The 16,844-nt window shown below is 44.0% G+C and overlaps 1 protein-coding gene across 4 annotated transcripts in view; it reads right to left on the bottom strand.

Annotated features, from left to right (window-relative positions):
* Window positions 1–13,233: 13,233 nt before the first annotated feature.
* The window catches only part of JMJD1C (jumonji domain containing 1C), a 280,338-nt gene continuing 276,727 nt past the window's right edge, over window positions 13,234–16,844 (bottom strand). For all 4 annotated transcript variants that reach the window (XM_077258765.1, XM_077258768.1, XM_077258766.1 and 1 more), the window contains 3 exons: window positions 16,478–16,654; window positions 16,016–16,147; window positions 13,234–14,189 (listed from right to left, as the gene is read on the bottom strand). In XM_077258765.1, coding sequence (XP_077114880.1) covers window positions 14,100–14,189; window positions 16,016–16,147; window positions 16,478–16,654 — 399 coding nt within the window. In that variant the 3' untranslated portion in view covers window positions 13,234–14,099. The remainder of the gene's footprint in view (window positions 14,190–16,015; window positions 16,148–16,477; window positions 16,655–16,844) is intronic.

The raw sequence follows: 16,844 nt of genomic DNA, 5'->3' as shown, positions 1-16,844 counted from the left end.
CAGGGTGAGGAGTGGGAGAACAGAGAGGATGACGATGAGGTAGTAGATAACACTTGGTGTAAACCCAGAGGCATGCAACGGAGTAGCTCAGCAAAGAAGAAGACGAGGTTACATAGACACCGAGTTATGCAACCAGGACAACCAATGCATCCTGAGCCCCAACTCTGACAGTGGACAGCAGCATTCGCAGTTCTGTAGTTGCCTATCTTGGGTCTTTTTTTCAGACCGGCAAAAATCTAAAAAAAATCATGTTAGCTGTCAACATTTAAAAAAAAGACCTAGTAAAGTAAAAAAAAAAATGAATTAATTTCAATACTACATGCAGGAACTGGCACATGCGCAATCAACATGCGTTAATCTGGGAATGTCGCTGTGCTAAAATGCAGACTAGCGGGCATCGCCAACCACCGTTCACCCCATCAACCACATCTGATTCTTCATCCTCCCTCACCGTGGAAAGTGTTGTCACACAGGTCTCCAGCTGAAGACTCTCCACTTGTTTACCCCTACTGTTGGGGTGACTGAGAGCCTGTCAGCTGATACGGAATTGGACATGCCTGCTTTTTTTAACTGCTCTTATGCTTACATACCAAGCTCAGCCCATCTTTCTTAATCCACCGTAACATCTCCGCCTGCACCTCTCTCACAGTCCAGCAGCTTGTTGTGTTCACACTACTCCTCCCTGTGTCAGCACAGCAGCAAACTCTCGTTTGTGCAGTTGTGCTCATTTAAAAGATTCTTTCCGCCTACGCATGGCAAAGCTAACAGCTTGAACTTCACCATCTTCAATCTACTAATAATAATAATCTTTATATATTGCAAACACATTCCACATAGCTTTACAAGTCAGCAATTCATATAAAAAGTCTTAAGGTACCGTCACATTTAGCGACGCTGCAGCAATCCAGACAACGATCCCGATCGCTGCAGCGTCGCTGTTTGGACGCTGGAGAGCTGTCACACAGACCGCTCTCCAGCGACCAACGATGCCGAGGTCCCCGGGTAACCAGGGTAAACATCGGGTTACTAAGCGCAGGGCCGCGCTTAGCAACCCGATGTTTACCCTGGTTACCAGCGTAAAAGTAAAAAAAAACAAACACTACATACTTACCTTCCGCTGTCTGTCCCCCGGCGTTCTGCTTCTCTGCACTGTGTAAGCACAGCGGCCGGAAAGCAGAGCGGTGACGTCACCACTCTGCCCTGCTTTCCGGCTGGCACTTACACAGTGCAGAGAAGCACAGCGCCGGGGGACAGACAGCGGAATGTAAGTATGTAGTGTTTTTTTTTTACTTTTACGCTGGTAACCAAGGTAAATATCGGGTTACTAAGCGCGGCCCTGCACTTAGTAACCCGATGTTTACCCTGGTTACCAGTGAAGACATCGCTGGATCGGTGTCACACACACCGATCCAGCGATGTCTGCGGGAGATCCAGCGACGAAATAAGGTGCTGGCCTCCTAGCTCCGACCAACGACATCACAGCAGGATCCAGATCGCTGCTGCGTGTCAAACACAACGATATCGCTATCCAGGACGCTACGTCACGGATCGCTAGCGATATCGTTGTTAAGTTGTTCAGTGTGAAGGTACCTTAAAGTTAAAGTTTAAGATAATCAAACAATTAAAGCAAAAATAATGACGACCCTGCTCTTCAGAGCTTACAATGAGGTGGGGGTGGCACCAATTACAGGTGCTTATTTACAATGGTGGTACAACCATCTTGAGGAAATGGGGGTTAGATAAAGGCTGCATGAGTTCGATGGCGAGTTATGTTCACAGAAGTAGAGAATAAGATATATACACACACTGCTCAAAAAAATAAAGGGAACACTAAAATACCACATCCTAGATATCACTGAATGAAATATTTCAGTTGCAAATCTTTATTCAGTACATAGTGGAATGTGTTGTGAACAATAAAACATAAAAATGATCAACGTAAATCAAAATGAATATCCCATGGAGGTCTGGATTTGGAATGATACTCAAAATCAAAGTGGAAAATCAAATTACAGGCTGATCCAACTTCAGTGGAAATGCCTCAAGACAAGGAAATGATGTTCAGTAGTGTGTGTGGCCTCCATGTGCCTGTATGACCTCCCTTCAACGCCTGGGCATGCTCCTGATGAGGCGGCGGATGGTCTCCTGAGGGATCTCCTCCCAGACCTGAACTAAAGCATCCGCCAACTCCTGGAAGTCTGTGATGCAACATGACGTTGGTGGATGGTTCGAGACATGATGTCCCAGATGTGTTCAATCGGATTCAGGTCTGGGGAACGGGCGGGCCAATCCATAGCTTCAATGCCTTCATCTTGCAGGAACTGCTGACACATTCCAGCCACATGAGGTCTGGCATTGTCCTGCATTAGGAGGAACACAGGGCCAACTGCACCAGCATATGGTCTCACAAAGGGTCCGAGGATCTCATCTCTGTACCTAATGGCAGTCAGGCTACCTCTGACGAGCACACGGAGGGCTGAGCAGCCCTCCAAAGAAATGCCACCCCACATTTACTGACCCACTGCCAAACCAGTCATACTGAAGCATGTTGCAGGCAGCAGATTGCTCTCCACGGCATCTCCAGACTCTGTCACATGTGCTCAGCGTGAACTTGCTTTCATCTGTGAAGAGCACAGGGCGCCAGTGGCGAATTTGCCAATCCTGGTGTTCTGTGGCAAATGCCAAGCATCCTGCACGGTGTTGGGCTGTGAGCACAACCCCTATCTGTGGACGTCGGGCACTCAGACCATCATAGAGTCGGTTTCTAACCGTTTGTGCAGACATATGCACATTTGTGGCCTGCTGGAGGTCATTTTGCAGGGCTCTGGCAGTGCTCCTCCTGTTCCTCCTTGCACAAAGGCTGAGGTAGCGGTCCTGCTGCTGGGTTGTTGCCCTCCTTGACGTCTCCTGGTAGTGCCTCCAGCTTCTGGACACTACACTGACAGACACAGCAAACCTTCTTTCCACAGCTCACATTGATGTGCCATCCTGGATGAGCTGCACTACCTGAGCCACTTGTGTGGGTTGTTGAGTCCGTCTCATGCTACCACAAGTGTAAAAGCACAACCAACATTCAAAAGCATTGGTATTGAGATGTGGTCTGTGGTCCCCCCTGCAGAACCACTCCTTTATTGAGTGTGTCTTGATAATTGCCAAAAATTTCCATCTGTTGTCTATTCCATTTGCACAACAGCATGTGAAATTGATTGTCAAACAGTGTTGCTTCCTAAGTGGACAGTTTGATTTCACAGAAGCTTGATTTACTTGGGGTTACATTCCGTCGTTTAAGTGTTCCCTTTATTTTTTTGAGCAGTATATATATATATCTTTGATTAGGGAACGTGATAGGCCGCCCTAAACAGATGTGTTTTTAGGGAGCACCTAAAAATGTCTAAGTTGTGGTTATACTACTAATTTCATGGGGGACAAAGGGTAAGAGGTGGGTCATCTAGGTAGGAGATTGAACGGAGATGGACAAAGTCCAGATCAAGGGTGTTACCGTCTTTGTGTATCTCAGAAGTTGAAAGTTGTGAGAGGCCAGGAGAATTGGCTAGAGATAAAAGCTGGGATGCAGTTGGGGAGGTTGGGCTGTTGAAGTCTCCCAGGGTTGGCAATTCTGAGGTCAAAGTGTGGCAGCAACGCATAAAAGTGGTCAAGGAAGTGGGTGGGTGAGCCTGGGGGCCGGTACATGACTGCTACTCTGAGGGACAGAGGATGGAACACCCTGATGGTGTGAACCTCAAAAGAAGAATGGCGTTCAATGGGCCTATATTTATAACTTTAAAAAAAAAAAACAGGATTATTGGTGGCAGCAAGAAATGTGGGGTTATCAATGATCATACAGCGGGATATATACACATATTCCATGCGTTCTAATCTGGATAAGCTGTCCGCTCACTATTATTTTAAGATAACTAATTATTGTGAGCAGCCTGCAGCCTCCTCGGATGATCGTCACCAAATCGTTTCATTGTCTGGACGATAGGGGCCAGCCAGTTGAGAGCTATTCGCTACAAAAATCACAGCGGTTGTTTCTGCGTGACTCATGGCCTGTGATCTGTGATTAGAACATGGCCACTCCAATCTGTTGGCCACGGAAATGCAGCCTTTCCGCCTTGTGGATACAGATGGTTTCCGAAAGCTGATGGCTATCGCAGTCCCCAGTCATCATTGCTTCTCTAAGAAAGATGTGCCGGGCTACAGCAGCATGTCTCAGACAACACCTGCTCCCTGAAAAATTCTGTCTGCCAGTGTGCATTTCAACACTGACACCTGGACAAGCAAGCATGGACAGGGTAGTTACATCTCGGTGACTGGGCACTGGGTGACTCTGGTGGCTGTAGGGGCAGGGGCTGCTCCACAAGTCTTGCAATCACCAAGGTTTGCAGGGCACTTGGAGATTGAGAACTAAACCACTACACGCAATAAGGTGGATAACTAAACTACTAGACAACAGGGGCTGGAGAACTAAACAGCTATGATTGAAGAAAAAAACAAATACATACCAGAACATGGAGAACTTAAGCACTAGACAGCAAGTCTTGGAATCCCCAGGGCTTGCGGAATAAACCTCTGTATCTAACTCCAGTGCTTCTCCCTTCTCCACCTCCTCTACGGCCTCCACCTGCGCCCTCAACCCGTGCCTTAAAGAGACCCACGTTCCAACACTGCAGAGAGAATCCCCTCCCACGTCCGTCCGTACTGTGCAGCCAGGGCTCACCATAATCAGCCAGTGTTTACATTAATATGCCTTGAAGATCGCAGACATACAAATCAAGAGTTGTGGACAGCTATCCATGCCGAGTTTGAGCAATGGCTGTCTACACTCAACCTGGAGCCAAGGAAGGCCGTGTGCGATAAAGGTGCAAACCTGGCAGCGGCCCTATGCCGGGCCAACCTCACACAAGTGCCTTGCATAGCTCGCGTCCTCAACCTGATGGTACAGCAATTCCTCCGTCACTGTTCCAGCCTGGATATGCTGCTGCAGAAACCACTGTCGTTGTGTGCTCACTTCCACCATTCCACTTAAGTTGGTATAGAGATCATTCGGACTATCAGTTAACCGGTGGATATGCAATGTGACCACACCATGGAATTCAACTCTGCATATGTTGCAGCAGCGCCGAGACCTTGTGCAGTATGACATTTTGCATAGTCTGGCACAATGCAGTACGGACGTGATGCAATTCACACTTGCGGAGTGGACACATATGACGGGCCTCTGCACCCTTCTGCACTTTTCGAAATGGCTGCTAAGATGGTTTGTGCTAACGATGACATCAGCATCACTGTAAGGGTACGTGTCCACCTTCAGGATGGCCGGCGGTTTGGACGGAGCGGCAAACCCGCTCCGCCCCCTTCTGTGACGCGATGATGCAGGATGTGTTCATTTCACACATCTGGCATCATCGCACCCCACACATAGGGCCCTGTGTTTTACCTTGCACTGGCGCAGCGTCGCCGCAAGGTAAACGGACATGCTGCGATCTTAAAAGACGCGCCGCATGTCCGGAATCGCAGGGCAGCCGGGTGCGTGTTACCACGCATAGTGGAGACGGGATTTGATAAAATTCCCTCCACTATGCTGTAACATCTGGACACTGCGTGTTTGATACTGCGGCTCTGCGTTTCCACGCAGCATTTCCTGAACGTGGAAACATACCCTTACGGTCATCTACATGCTGGAGCACACTTTAAATAGTCTGAGTGAGGAGGTGGTTGTGGTCCCGGGGGAAGAGGAGGATACATTTAGAGTTAACAATATCTATAAATTCAGGACTGTCACCTCACAAGCAGTTGCCATTTAAGGAACAAATGGAGAAGGACCAGGAAAAAGAAGAGAAGGAAGAGATGACGGAAGCGCAAGTTAGGAGATGAAGATGATAATGATTCCCTCTGTGTTGTCCGTGGTTGTCAGGAGGGAATGGAGGAAGAAAGCTTGAGTGTTATTATGGCGCTATGCAAGTTATAAAAAAAAAAAAAATATAGAAATTGTTGCTCAGCCACACTCAGGTGGCACAAATATCAGTTCCATAGTGTACTGTTGTCAGAAAAATCTAAGGATAGTAACACGGGTAGTTGCCTCAAAGAGAGTGGAGGACTGCCGGGATTGGAGGCCTACTGCTACAGGCAACACACATAAAGGAGACCCAACCAGGAGTCTACACATTTCCAAAAATTAGTAGTAAACGCCAACAAAGTGAAATCAATTTCACCACAGTAGAAATAGTATAATAGGGACCGATGCGTCTTCCACTACACCCAACCCAGCAGATAGACACCCAAGCAGGACTGCTCACATTTCCACAAATTAGTGTTAACATCTGCAGCAACAACATCAGGCACAGAAGCCCCACTAAAGATATCACAGACTGCAATTATGTGAGAACAATGCAGCACACTAAATGCTACAACATCCATCAACAGAAGTTGTTAGATGTCTTTGGATAGGACATCACATTGTTGGTTCACTAGTGCTTTCACAAACATTACCACCTACACTTTGAACACCAAGCCTAATCCCCCCTTCCACCACAACCTCACTTTTTCCCCAGTTATGTTGCTAAGATAGTGTGCTAGGAGCACAGTATTGGCAACTAAAAATTTGATTTTAAACTCTGCACACAGCTAAATTTCAGCAGCACTAAATGAGAAGGTGAAATATTGTATGCTGAATTGCATTAGTCACAGATTAAAGAATTGTTTCAGTGTGGACGAGGCCTGTATAACAGACTAGATGCTCCAATTTAAAAATGAGATCTCCCCTACTGTATGACGTTAGTAACAGAATAATTGTTTCAATGTGGATGAGGGTTGTATGACAAAGACGATATGCTCCAAACTGAGAACTCCCCTACGGTATGATGCTAGTAACAGAAGACTTTTTTGGGTGTTGACGACGCCTGTATAAAATAGACTAGATGCTCCAATTTCAAAATGAGATGTCCCCTACTGTATCACGTTAGTAATAAAAAAAAAAGTTTTTAGTGTGGATGAGGCCTGCATCATCTAGAACAGGGGTCCCCAACCTTTCTTACCTTGAGAGCCACATTCCGCTATGAAAGTTGGTCGAGAGCCACAATGCAGATAGTCATAGAAAAACCTAGAGAAGGCACAAATAATAACATGTAGATTTTCGCTTTCATTCTATCCTTATGTATTTTACATTATTGTTATGCAAACTGAACTCTAGTGCCACCTATTGGAAGTAGCAATCTTAAAAGTCAATACCCTTTAACAGTCCCATAAGATGCTTCATATATTATTGGCCCCATATACTGCTCCATATGGAATTGGCCCCATATACTGCTCCATATGGAATTGGCCCCATATACTGCTCCACATGGAATTGGCCCCATATACTGCTCCACATGGAATTGGCCCCATATACTGCTCCACATGGAATTGGCCCCATATACTGCTCCACATGGAATTGGCCCCATATACTGCTCCATATGGAATTGGCCCCATATGGAATTGGCCCCATATACTGCTCCATATGGAATTGGCCCCATATACTGCTCCATATGGAATTGGCCCCATATGGAATTGGCCCCATATACTGCTCCATATGGAATTGGCCCCATATACTGCTCCATATGGAATTGGCCCCATATACTGCTCCACATGGAATTGGCCCCATATACTGCTCCACATGGAATTGGCCCCATATACTGCTCCACATGGAATTGGCCCCATATACTGCTCCATATGGAATTGGCCCCATAAGATGCTCCCTATAGAATTGGCCCCATAAGATGCTTCCTATTAAATTGGCCCCATAAGATGCTTCCCTATACAATTGGCCCCATAAGATGCTCCCTATACAATTGGCCCCATAAGATGCTCCCTATACAATTGGCCCCATAAGATGCTCCCTATACAATTGGCCCCATAAGATGCTCCCTATCAAATTGGCCCCATAAGATGCTCCCTATACAATTGGCCCCATAAGATGCTCCCTATACAATTGGCCCCATAAGATGATCCCTATACAATTGGCCCCATAAGATGCTCCCTATTAAATTGGCCCCATAAGATGCTCCCTATTAAATTGGCCCCATAAGATGCTCCCTATAGAATTTTCCCCATAAGATGCTCCATATTAAATTGGCCCCATAAGGTGCTCCCTATATTACTGGCCCCATAAGATGCTCCCTATATTACTGGCCCCATAGGATGCTCCCTATATCACTGGCCCCATAAGATTCTCCCTATATTACTGGCCCCATAGGATGCTCCCTATATTACTGGCCCCATAGGATACTCCCTATATTACTGGCCCCATAGGATGCTCCCTATATTACTGGCCCCATAGGATGCTCCCTATATTACTGGCCCCATAAGATGCTCCCTATATTACTGGCCCCATAGGGCAACAATTAGCAACAATTTTTTTTAATGTGCATGAGCTCTGCAGACAGCTTCAAATCACCGCCACAAAATTACAAAGTGAGATATGGCCGGCTGTATCACATTTAGCAACAGAAAAAATATATTTTTTAATGTGCGTGAGGTCTGCAGACAGCTTCATGGTGGGTTGTATCACATTTTGCAACTGAATTTTTTTTTTTTATGTGCATGAGCTATGCAGACAGTGGAATTTCGATGCCACTATATAACAAGGTGAGATATAGCAGGGTGAATCACTGTAGCAACTGCACAAAAAAATAATTTTTTGTTGCACAACAGCTCACAAATCGCAGAACCATGTCACCGCAGCACTAAGTGACAAGGTGGGATACAGCAGACGGTTTCACATTTAGCTAGTGAAAAAATAAGATTTAGAATGCTATATTCGTGCATGAGGCACAATAGAAGCAGTGCACAACACACCTGAATGACATGTGCCCTGCTGTCTTTGTCTGTGGACCTCAGTAATGGCTAAAAAAAAAAATCTGTTGGAAGGTCGATTTCACAGCCACACAGGACACTACCTAACTAAACTATCTGAGTAAGAAACAACCGAATAGCTAACTACCTAAAATCTAGCTAACAATGCCAGCGTCAGGACAGAGCAGTCTCTCTCTGCTGAATGGCGCTACGACAAGATGTTCACTCTTTACATGGAAAGGGACATGTGATTTCAGCAGCCAATGACACAAGCCGTTGTGTCAGGATATTGTGGGTGTTTCCTGCGCCCTGATTTGTTAGTCGCAATGTGCACACAAAGTTAGGAAAAAAAATTATTGTTTACAAGAACGCTGTGCCTCTGAGCTCTACAAACCCCCTCCCCTCATCAAACACGTGCCAAAAGCTCATGATACAACACCATTATTGTAGCCAAAGTGCTGAAAATACTTTAGTGGCAACACAACTATTTTTCCGCACTTTTTACCAAATGTTTCCAATTTTTCCCAGTTTTATAAAATTGTGCTAGTTTCCGATCACGAATCCAAATGTGCCACATTCATGCCGAATTTAGGTTTGGCGATCGTTTTTCGAACAAATTCGCTCATCACTATGTATAACGTATACATACCCTCTGGTCAAAGGTCAGACATCAGCGAATCCCAGCAGCGCATAGCGTGTGCGCTGGAGGATTAATAAGTCTGCAGACACACAGTGACTGCAGACTTAACTTGGACTGGACAACCCCTTTAATGAGTTGAGCGTAAGGGATACCGACTTTCTGACATCCATGATTTCATATTTACATGAATAGAAAAAAAATATTTAAAATAGTTTTCTAGTGTTCAGGCCAACATCCCAATAGGGGGTCCCATTCTGTAACCCAAGACCTTCATGTTATGCAGGTAACGGCTCTGTAACAGAACTAGAAGAAAGCGAGAGCTCGGAAATGTGCTTCTGTAAGATCTTCCTGTGGGCCCGATAACTGCGGTGGATGGCTGGTATAATGGGGTAGTGGCAGACCGTAGGAAGGTGTAGGGTGCCACCTTTACTCAGTGGAGTGTCATGGTACATAGCAGCGGTGATTATAGAGCTGGCTGGAATATGAAAGTACTGCAGCTCTGGAAAAGTCTCCTTGAAAGGTCACAAAAGTAACACTTTGATCCAGCCAAGCGCACGCTGCTGCTTTCATCCCACTTCAAAGCTTGCAAAATCGGATGCAGCCCCCACAATTGGTTTCCTACTTTCAACTAACCACTGTCATTTACTGGAGCGGTAAGATGGTGATGCTCAGATTTTTTACTTTGTGGGTGTAGAGGTTTCATAGAATACATGGGAAGTCACTTCTGATCACAAGGAAATCATAAAATGTGGAATTTGACCAAAACACAGGTAATTTGGTGTTGAGCAGCACGTGGATGATAAAGCAGGGCTAATCATTTATCATCTGAAAGTCTTATTTTGGCCACACAGAATGGCACAATATCACAAAACAAAATAACGATGCCATTCTTAAAAGGTAAAATAATTAAATACATTTTTACTTAAAGGGTTGTCAGACACGGAAATAAATATTCACCAATTTTCTATATCATTTAATGAGAAGATTATGGGTGAAACTGTGGGGGAAAAAAACCCTCCACAATTATGCCATATTTTATTAATTGTAAAGTATTTAAAAAAAAAAAAAAAAAAAAAAAGAGACCCGACAGCATGATTGTACAGGTCGGTGCAAATGCGGCAATACCAAACTTGCATAATTTTCTTTCAAGTGTTGAAAAATAAAAAATCAGAAGCTTATTAAAAAAAATAATAATTTTGGCTTCTAGCACAATTTTCTAAGACCTGTAGCTGTGGGAACCCCTTTTTTTGGCATGGTGAGTTGAATGTTTTATCGATGTCATTCTTTGTGACTTTTGGAGTCTTTACACCAAGTTTACCCATCTCAAGCGAAATGTGCGGAGCTGGGGCAAGTCGGAAGCAGGAGAGCACACCTAGTCTAACTCACGACAATCTGTGGTGGTTCCCTACACAAGAAATCTCACTCCAGTTATCAGAAAATCTCATCGGTCGTACTGAACCAGGGTCATTGATACCAAATACTGTATATTTGGTCTTTTTTTTTTTCCCCACAGTACAGCCAGTAACGTTAAAACCTGCTCAAGAAGAAACTTTGCCTTCTAGGCTATAAATCTCAGGATTTCTACAGATCAGGTAAGTGAAACTCATAGCGTTTTAGAAAACACATGAAACCAAGGAAAACTTTTTTTTTGCTAGCTTTTGCCCAGAGCCTTTTTTCTCAAACCTGAATATACAACACTCAAGATAATGGCATCCTGAGGTCAACATTTTTATTGTTGTCTACTTTATTGAGAACAAAGTGATGTATCAATAATCATTAGAAACCAAACTCATTGAGGGCAAGATTCTACATCGCCCGGAAAAGCAAAGTAAAAACTTTAAAACACAGACTGATACAATTTGTGCGAATGTGACAACCACTAATTATGTGGCTCCGTAGTGTGCATGGCCCCCCGTGTGCCTGTACACACTCCTCACCTCTAAGGAAAAGGCAGTTGGTGTCCATGAAATCAGGGTATCAGCGGACCTCTGCACAGTCAATGCCTTCCTCATATCACCTTGTGCTACCAGGAATGGTAAGGACTCCAGCAGAACTGAAGAATCAGGAAGGATGTGGAGCATGCCTGTGGATTTCACCTGCAGAACAATTCCCGTTTTGGGATGTCTTACTGTCCCTCTCCATCGCTCCTGATGTCACATGCACTTGCACCAGAGAAGGCACACTGATTCCCCATCGCTCCTGCTAACTGGGCAAAATTTTATTCCTGACGTTTTCATAACTGGGAGGGAGGGAGGTTTCCTGTGATGTGCAAGTGTTCCCAACATTTTTTTTTAACAGTTTATTTAAAGCAATTCTCCGGTCCAGTGACTAAATGTAATGTGATGGGGGTATATAAGGATCATTATTACTTCTCTTGGTTTACTGTGCCTCAAATCTGACATTTTAGGGTCATTCTAAGAACAAAGAGCATGTTGGACTTTAGAATGGGTTGACACTTTTGGTGATGGCGCGTCATTATCTATTTAAAAGTTATGATAAAGATATTTTATTTCAGGATGACGAGTCACGTCTAGTATTTTCTTTTAGGAAATCTCTGATCAGTAGTTTCCTCAACCTTGAATCTACTAAAATGGTAGTACGTACCCTCATCATCTCCCTCCTGGACTACTGCAATCTCCTCCTTTGTGGCCTACTAGCTAATACTCTTGCTCCTCTCCAGTCTCCCCTCAACTCTGCTGACTGATTAATCCACCTCTCCCCCTCTACAAATCTTTTCATTGGCTTCCAATTCCCCAACAATTACAGTTAAAATACTAATTTTGACCTACAAGGTCGTCCATAATTTGTCTCCTTCATATACAGTATCTTCGAACTAATCTCTCAATACCTACCAACACATACTCTCTGGTCCTCCCAAGCGCCCTCTCTCTCCTCCACACTTGTATGTTCCTCATCCAATCACCTCCATAACTTCTCCCATGCATCCCCCCAACCTCTGGAAGTCTGTGCCCAAACAAGTCGGATTGTCCACAATATTAAGACCTTTCGGAACTTGAAAACTCATTTCTTCAAGAAATCTTAAAGCCTGCAATGACCCCGCAGCCATCCTCACCACCACCAAAACTGGTGCAACTCCCAAACCTACGGTGTCCTTCCCCATTACCCTATGTGAACCCACAAGAGCAGGGCCCTCTCCACTCGGTTTCAGTCTGTCATTGTTCATTTGTTCACCGTATTTTATATTTGTATTTTGTATGTAACCCCTTCTCATGTAGAGCAAGGTAGAATCAATGGGGCCCTAAAATTAAATATAATATTGATAGGTGGGAGGTCGGATAACCCTTAATCAGTAAGAAGTGACCACTCTATGGATCCATCACTATGTAAGAATAAAAAGCCAGCAATGGGTTCCCACATCTGAGCTGCCTGGGGCCACCACCGCTATGGGGCCACCAAGTCACAGCTGTATACTAGTTTCAGTGGCATCAAAATCCAAGTTTACGTTGCATTCACACATGCAGGTTTTGCAGCACTTTTCATGAGCACGAGTTGCTTGTGATTTCCATTGCATCAAAATCTGCATGTGTGACTACAGCTATATTACTGGGGCTACAAGGACCTAAACTCATGGGATGGTAGGACTCAAAGTGGGCGAACAAAATTGCAGACACCCCATTACCCAATAACGTAAATGAGGCTGCCACGATTTTCTGGCTCCTGCCTGTTTCTGCAGCTACGTACACTACATCCCATGGGACAGGGGATCTCGCCGATTGCACAACACACACGTACTTCAAGTAAACATTTGAGAAATTCTTTTTAATGGAAAATGTAAAACCCCTTCGAACTTCAATGTACAAAGCATGTGGAACACTTGCACTTTTAACAAATTAAAGCAAGCCAATGTTTTAAAAAAATACATCATTGAATGTATATATGTATAATATTTACAGAGCATATTAAGTTTTATTTAGCTTCAAAATGTCACAAATTCTTTACCAAAAATGAGACAACTTTGTTTCAAATAAATTACATCTTCTTTAAATGTCTAATTATACATTGAGTAGGCTTCAATAAATCACTGAAGTGTCTTCTTATTAATACCGTGTTATATCTTCTATTGTACAAAGTTTACAGGTATTTGGCAGTAATCTTTCAGATCATGTTATGAATGCTTCCAAATGCAGGCAATAGCTGGTGATTTCTGTTTTACCCTCACAGTTATTGTGTCAATGTAGTGAAAAATATCCAAATATTTTTAGCAAACTATACAAGTCACATTTACATTTGATCAACAATATAAGCGTAGAACTTTTTGTTTTCTTTTCTTTTTTTCAAAAAAATAAATACATTTAAATCTGACATTTTTCTTCTTTTTCACAAACTCTTAATGTACAGTATGTTACATTGTAGCACGGGTGTGATGGCTCCGATCGTGCTGCAGCGCTGGGGAGGCCTGTAATGAGCGTCCGGCCCTGCGGGGGAGGCCGACCACATCTGCGGTGACCGTTTTATACTGGTGTGGTGTCAGTAACATGGAAATACTTGGAGAAGAGTTTCTTGGCACTGATGATAGAACAGCGGCTCGCTCAGTGTCCCTTTATCTGAATTATTCTCTCCCAACACAAGAATCTTTTCATCTCCAGCAGAAACAAAAAAACAACAACTAAGATTCTTCCATGTCTTCCATTTCCTCTTCGTGAATCTTCAAGGATCTTAGCATTTCTTTGACTGAATGATACAAGATGTTTTTTACCTGGCAAAACAAATTCAGAAAACTGGGTCATTATATTCAGTTGCTTCTGCACGTAAACCCCCGAGGAGCAGGAGCCCTCCATCACATCTCTATTTGCCAAAAAAAACACAAGAATGGCACTCTAGCTGTTATGGAACTACAACTCCCAGCATGTTCTACCATAGGATGCCAAGCATGCAGAGTGTTGTACTTTTAGAACACATCGGGCGCTACAGGCTGCCAACATCGGCCCTAAAATGTAAGGGTGCATTTAAACAACACATCGCCCTCACAAAAACATTTTTCTACCTCCATTGCAAATTCTGTTTAGTAACAAAATGTACAGACATTCTGCTGTTTGCAATAAATAAATGACAATTTAAATAGCTAAAAACAAATAATATAACAAGTGGTTTCTCTACATTAAAGGGACTGTCAGCCCAGAATGACTGTTCACACAAGTGCAGGCACTCGTTGCATCATGGCGGGGCCCAGCAGTTCAGTACACCTTCCCACCTGCCTGTTTTCCATCTCCACCATTCTCTGAGTCTATGAAGACAGAGCTGTCAATCAAAGAGGAAGGTAGAAATAGAGGGGAAACAAGCAAGTGGCAAGGTGTATATTAATGTTTGGCCCCGACATAATGTACCTTGTCTGCCCAGAATGACTGTTCAGACAGAGTCCCTTTAAACACAAAATGCCACTTGTATGGAATACTGCAATCTCAATTTTTCAACCCCTTTAGGGTATGTGCACACGTTGCGGATTCCATTACGGATTCTGCAGAATCCGCAGGTAAAATTACCTGTGTTTTACCTGCGGATTCCCTGCGGATTTTGTGCAGAATTCGCCTGCATTTTTACACCTGCGGATTCCTACAATGGAATAGGTGTAAAACGCCGCGGATTCCGCACAAAGAATTGACATGCTGCGGAAAATAAACTGCTGCGCTTCTGCGCGGAATTTTCTGCAGCATGTGCACTGCGGATTTGGTTTTCCATAGGTTTACATGGTACTGTACACTGAATGGAAAACTGCTGCGGATCCGCAGGGCCAAATCCACAATGTGTGCACATAGCGTTAGTATTTAGTTGGTTGCTAAGACCCGCTGCAAACAAAACGGATAGCCAGTCCCCAGCTTCCGGCAGCGTTCCTGAGGGATAGGATATGGCAAACTAACAGTTGAATGGGGGCCAACAGATTAGTGTATAAACGCTTCTGACTATACATAACACTTCACACATTATGGATGAACCATAGGCACTGTTCAAATTAGTGTTATATCAGTTATGTGGCAGAAATTGATGCTGAACACTATACCATCAGTAAGGATCCAATTATGATCTGCAGTGTTCATTACTAGGGTTCAAAGGACAACGCACATATAGATACTGTTTTCTATAAAATAGTACCAGACTTAACGCTGTGGCTTTTTGCTGTGGCACAACCAGATCTTGGGAGACTGCTGTTTGCAGGATGGATACGTTTATTTTCACTTGTTCAAGCAGAGGAGATGAGATTTATGCAGTAAATGTCGCATTGTTCTAGCCCCAGGCTTTGCTGCACGTCATTGTAGACAAGTCCCCTGTGTGTGATCTTCAACATAGAGGATGTTGTTATATTTCCGTCTTTACCTACATTTTCCTCTTTTATTTGATATGACCTCAGCACAGAGCTAGAGCGGACTATGGACACGGTGACCGTGAATCAAACTTGTTTTTATGCTAAAAATCCTGACCTCATTTTTGCCAGACATTTATATTTGTCGAATAATCGTTAGAAAATAACATTGCTCTCTTGCCAATGTGAGCGAGGACAGCAGAACATGCTGCCTGTACGCTTCTTACCTGCAATTTATCATCAAAATTGATTTCTTCTTTAGAAAGCCTCAGCTCTTGAGTTAAATGAAATGAGTGAACAAGATGTTCTGGGGACACAAAGTCTTGAGTCACTTGGATGCAGCTGTGAAAATTTTGCACCTGTCGCAAACAAAAGAGAAAAACATGTAAGTGTCACCTTCCACGGCTGACGAGGGGATGCGTAGCGCCATTCACCGGCTGTATTAGGATCATGTCAACGAGACCTTGATTGCCCCACAAATGGCTAGAATTCACATCAGGTCTTTGAAAACCTTGTATGATGGCATGTGGCATCCCTGCGACTTCAAATTACGACGATATTCTTCCGTAGAAGCAATTCTTTCCAGGAAGATTATCGCAGTAATTCGGCATCTGCTGGAACGTGCCATCTTTGTACTCCATCTACATCAAATCTGAGGCATAAACTAACACTTCATATCACCACCTCACCTGATAAATGGCCCCAGCAGGCAGTATGACTGCATCACCGAGGAACTGGACAAGTGTGTGGCTCTTCACCCCATAATCATCGAGGAGACTTTGGCGGAGTTTCTTGTTCAGGTACCAGTTCTGGTCTCGTATCGGGTCATGGTCAGGAAGGATTTCGAGGCACTGCTCTTTTGCAGCCTAAGAAGAGAAGAGAGAAAGATCCTCCTTTATTGTTGTTGTGCCGTACAGAAGTTTATACTTCTTCCCCGCTCTAGCACTTGTGCTAAACACTTACAGAACAGAAACCCTTTCTACACTGTAGTCTCCTGTGAAGACCACATTTTGCTTGTGTAAAAATGTGCTAAAATGGAAATTCTGAGAATTGACA

Source organism: Ranitomeya variabilis, chromosome 4 (genome assembly GCF_051348905.1).
Source record: "Ranitomeya variabilis isolate aRanVar5 chromosome 4, aRanVar5.hap1, whole genome shotgun sequence".
In the NCBI taxonomy this organism is placed as follows: Eukaryota; Metazoa; Chordata; class Amphibia; order Anura; family Dendrobatidae; genus Ranitomeya; species Ranitomeya variabilis.
This window is presented reverse-complemented; position numbering and strand designations above follow the sequence as displayed.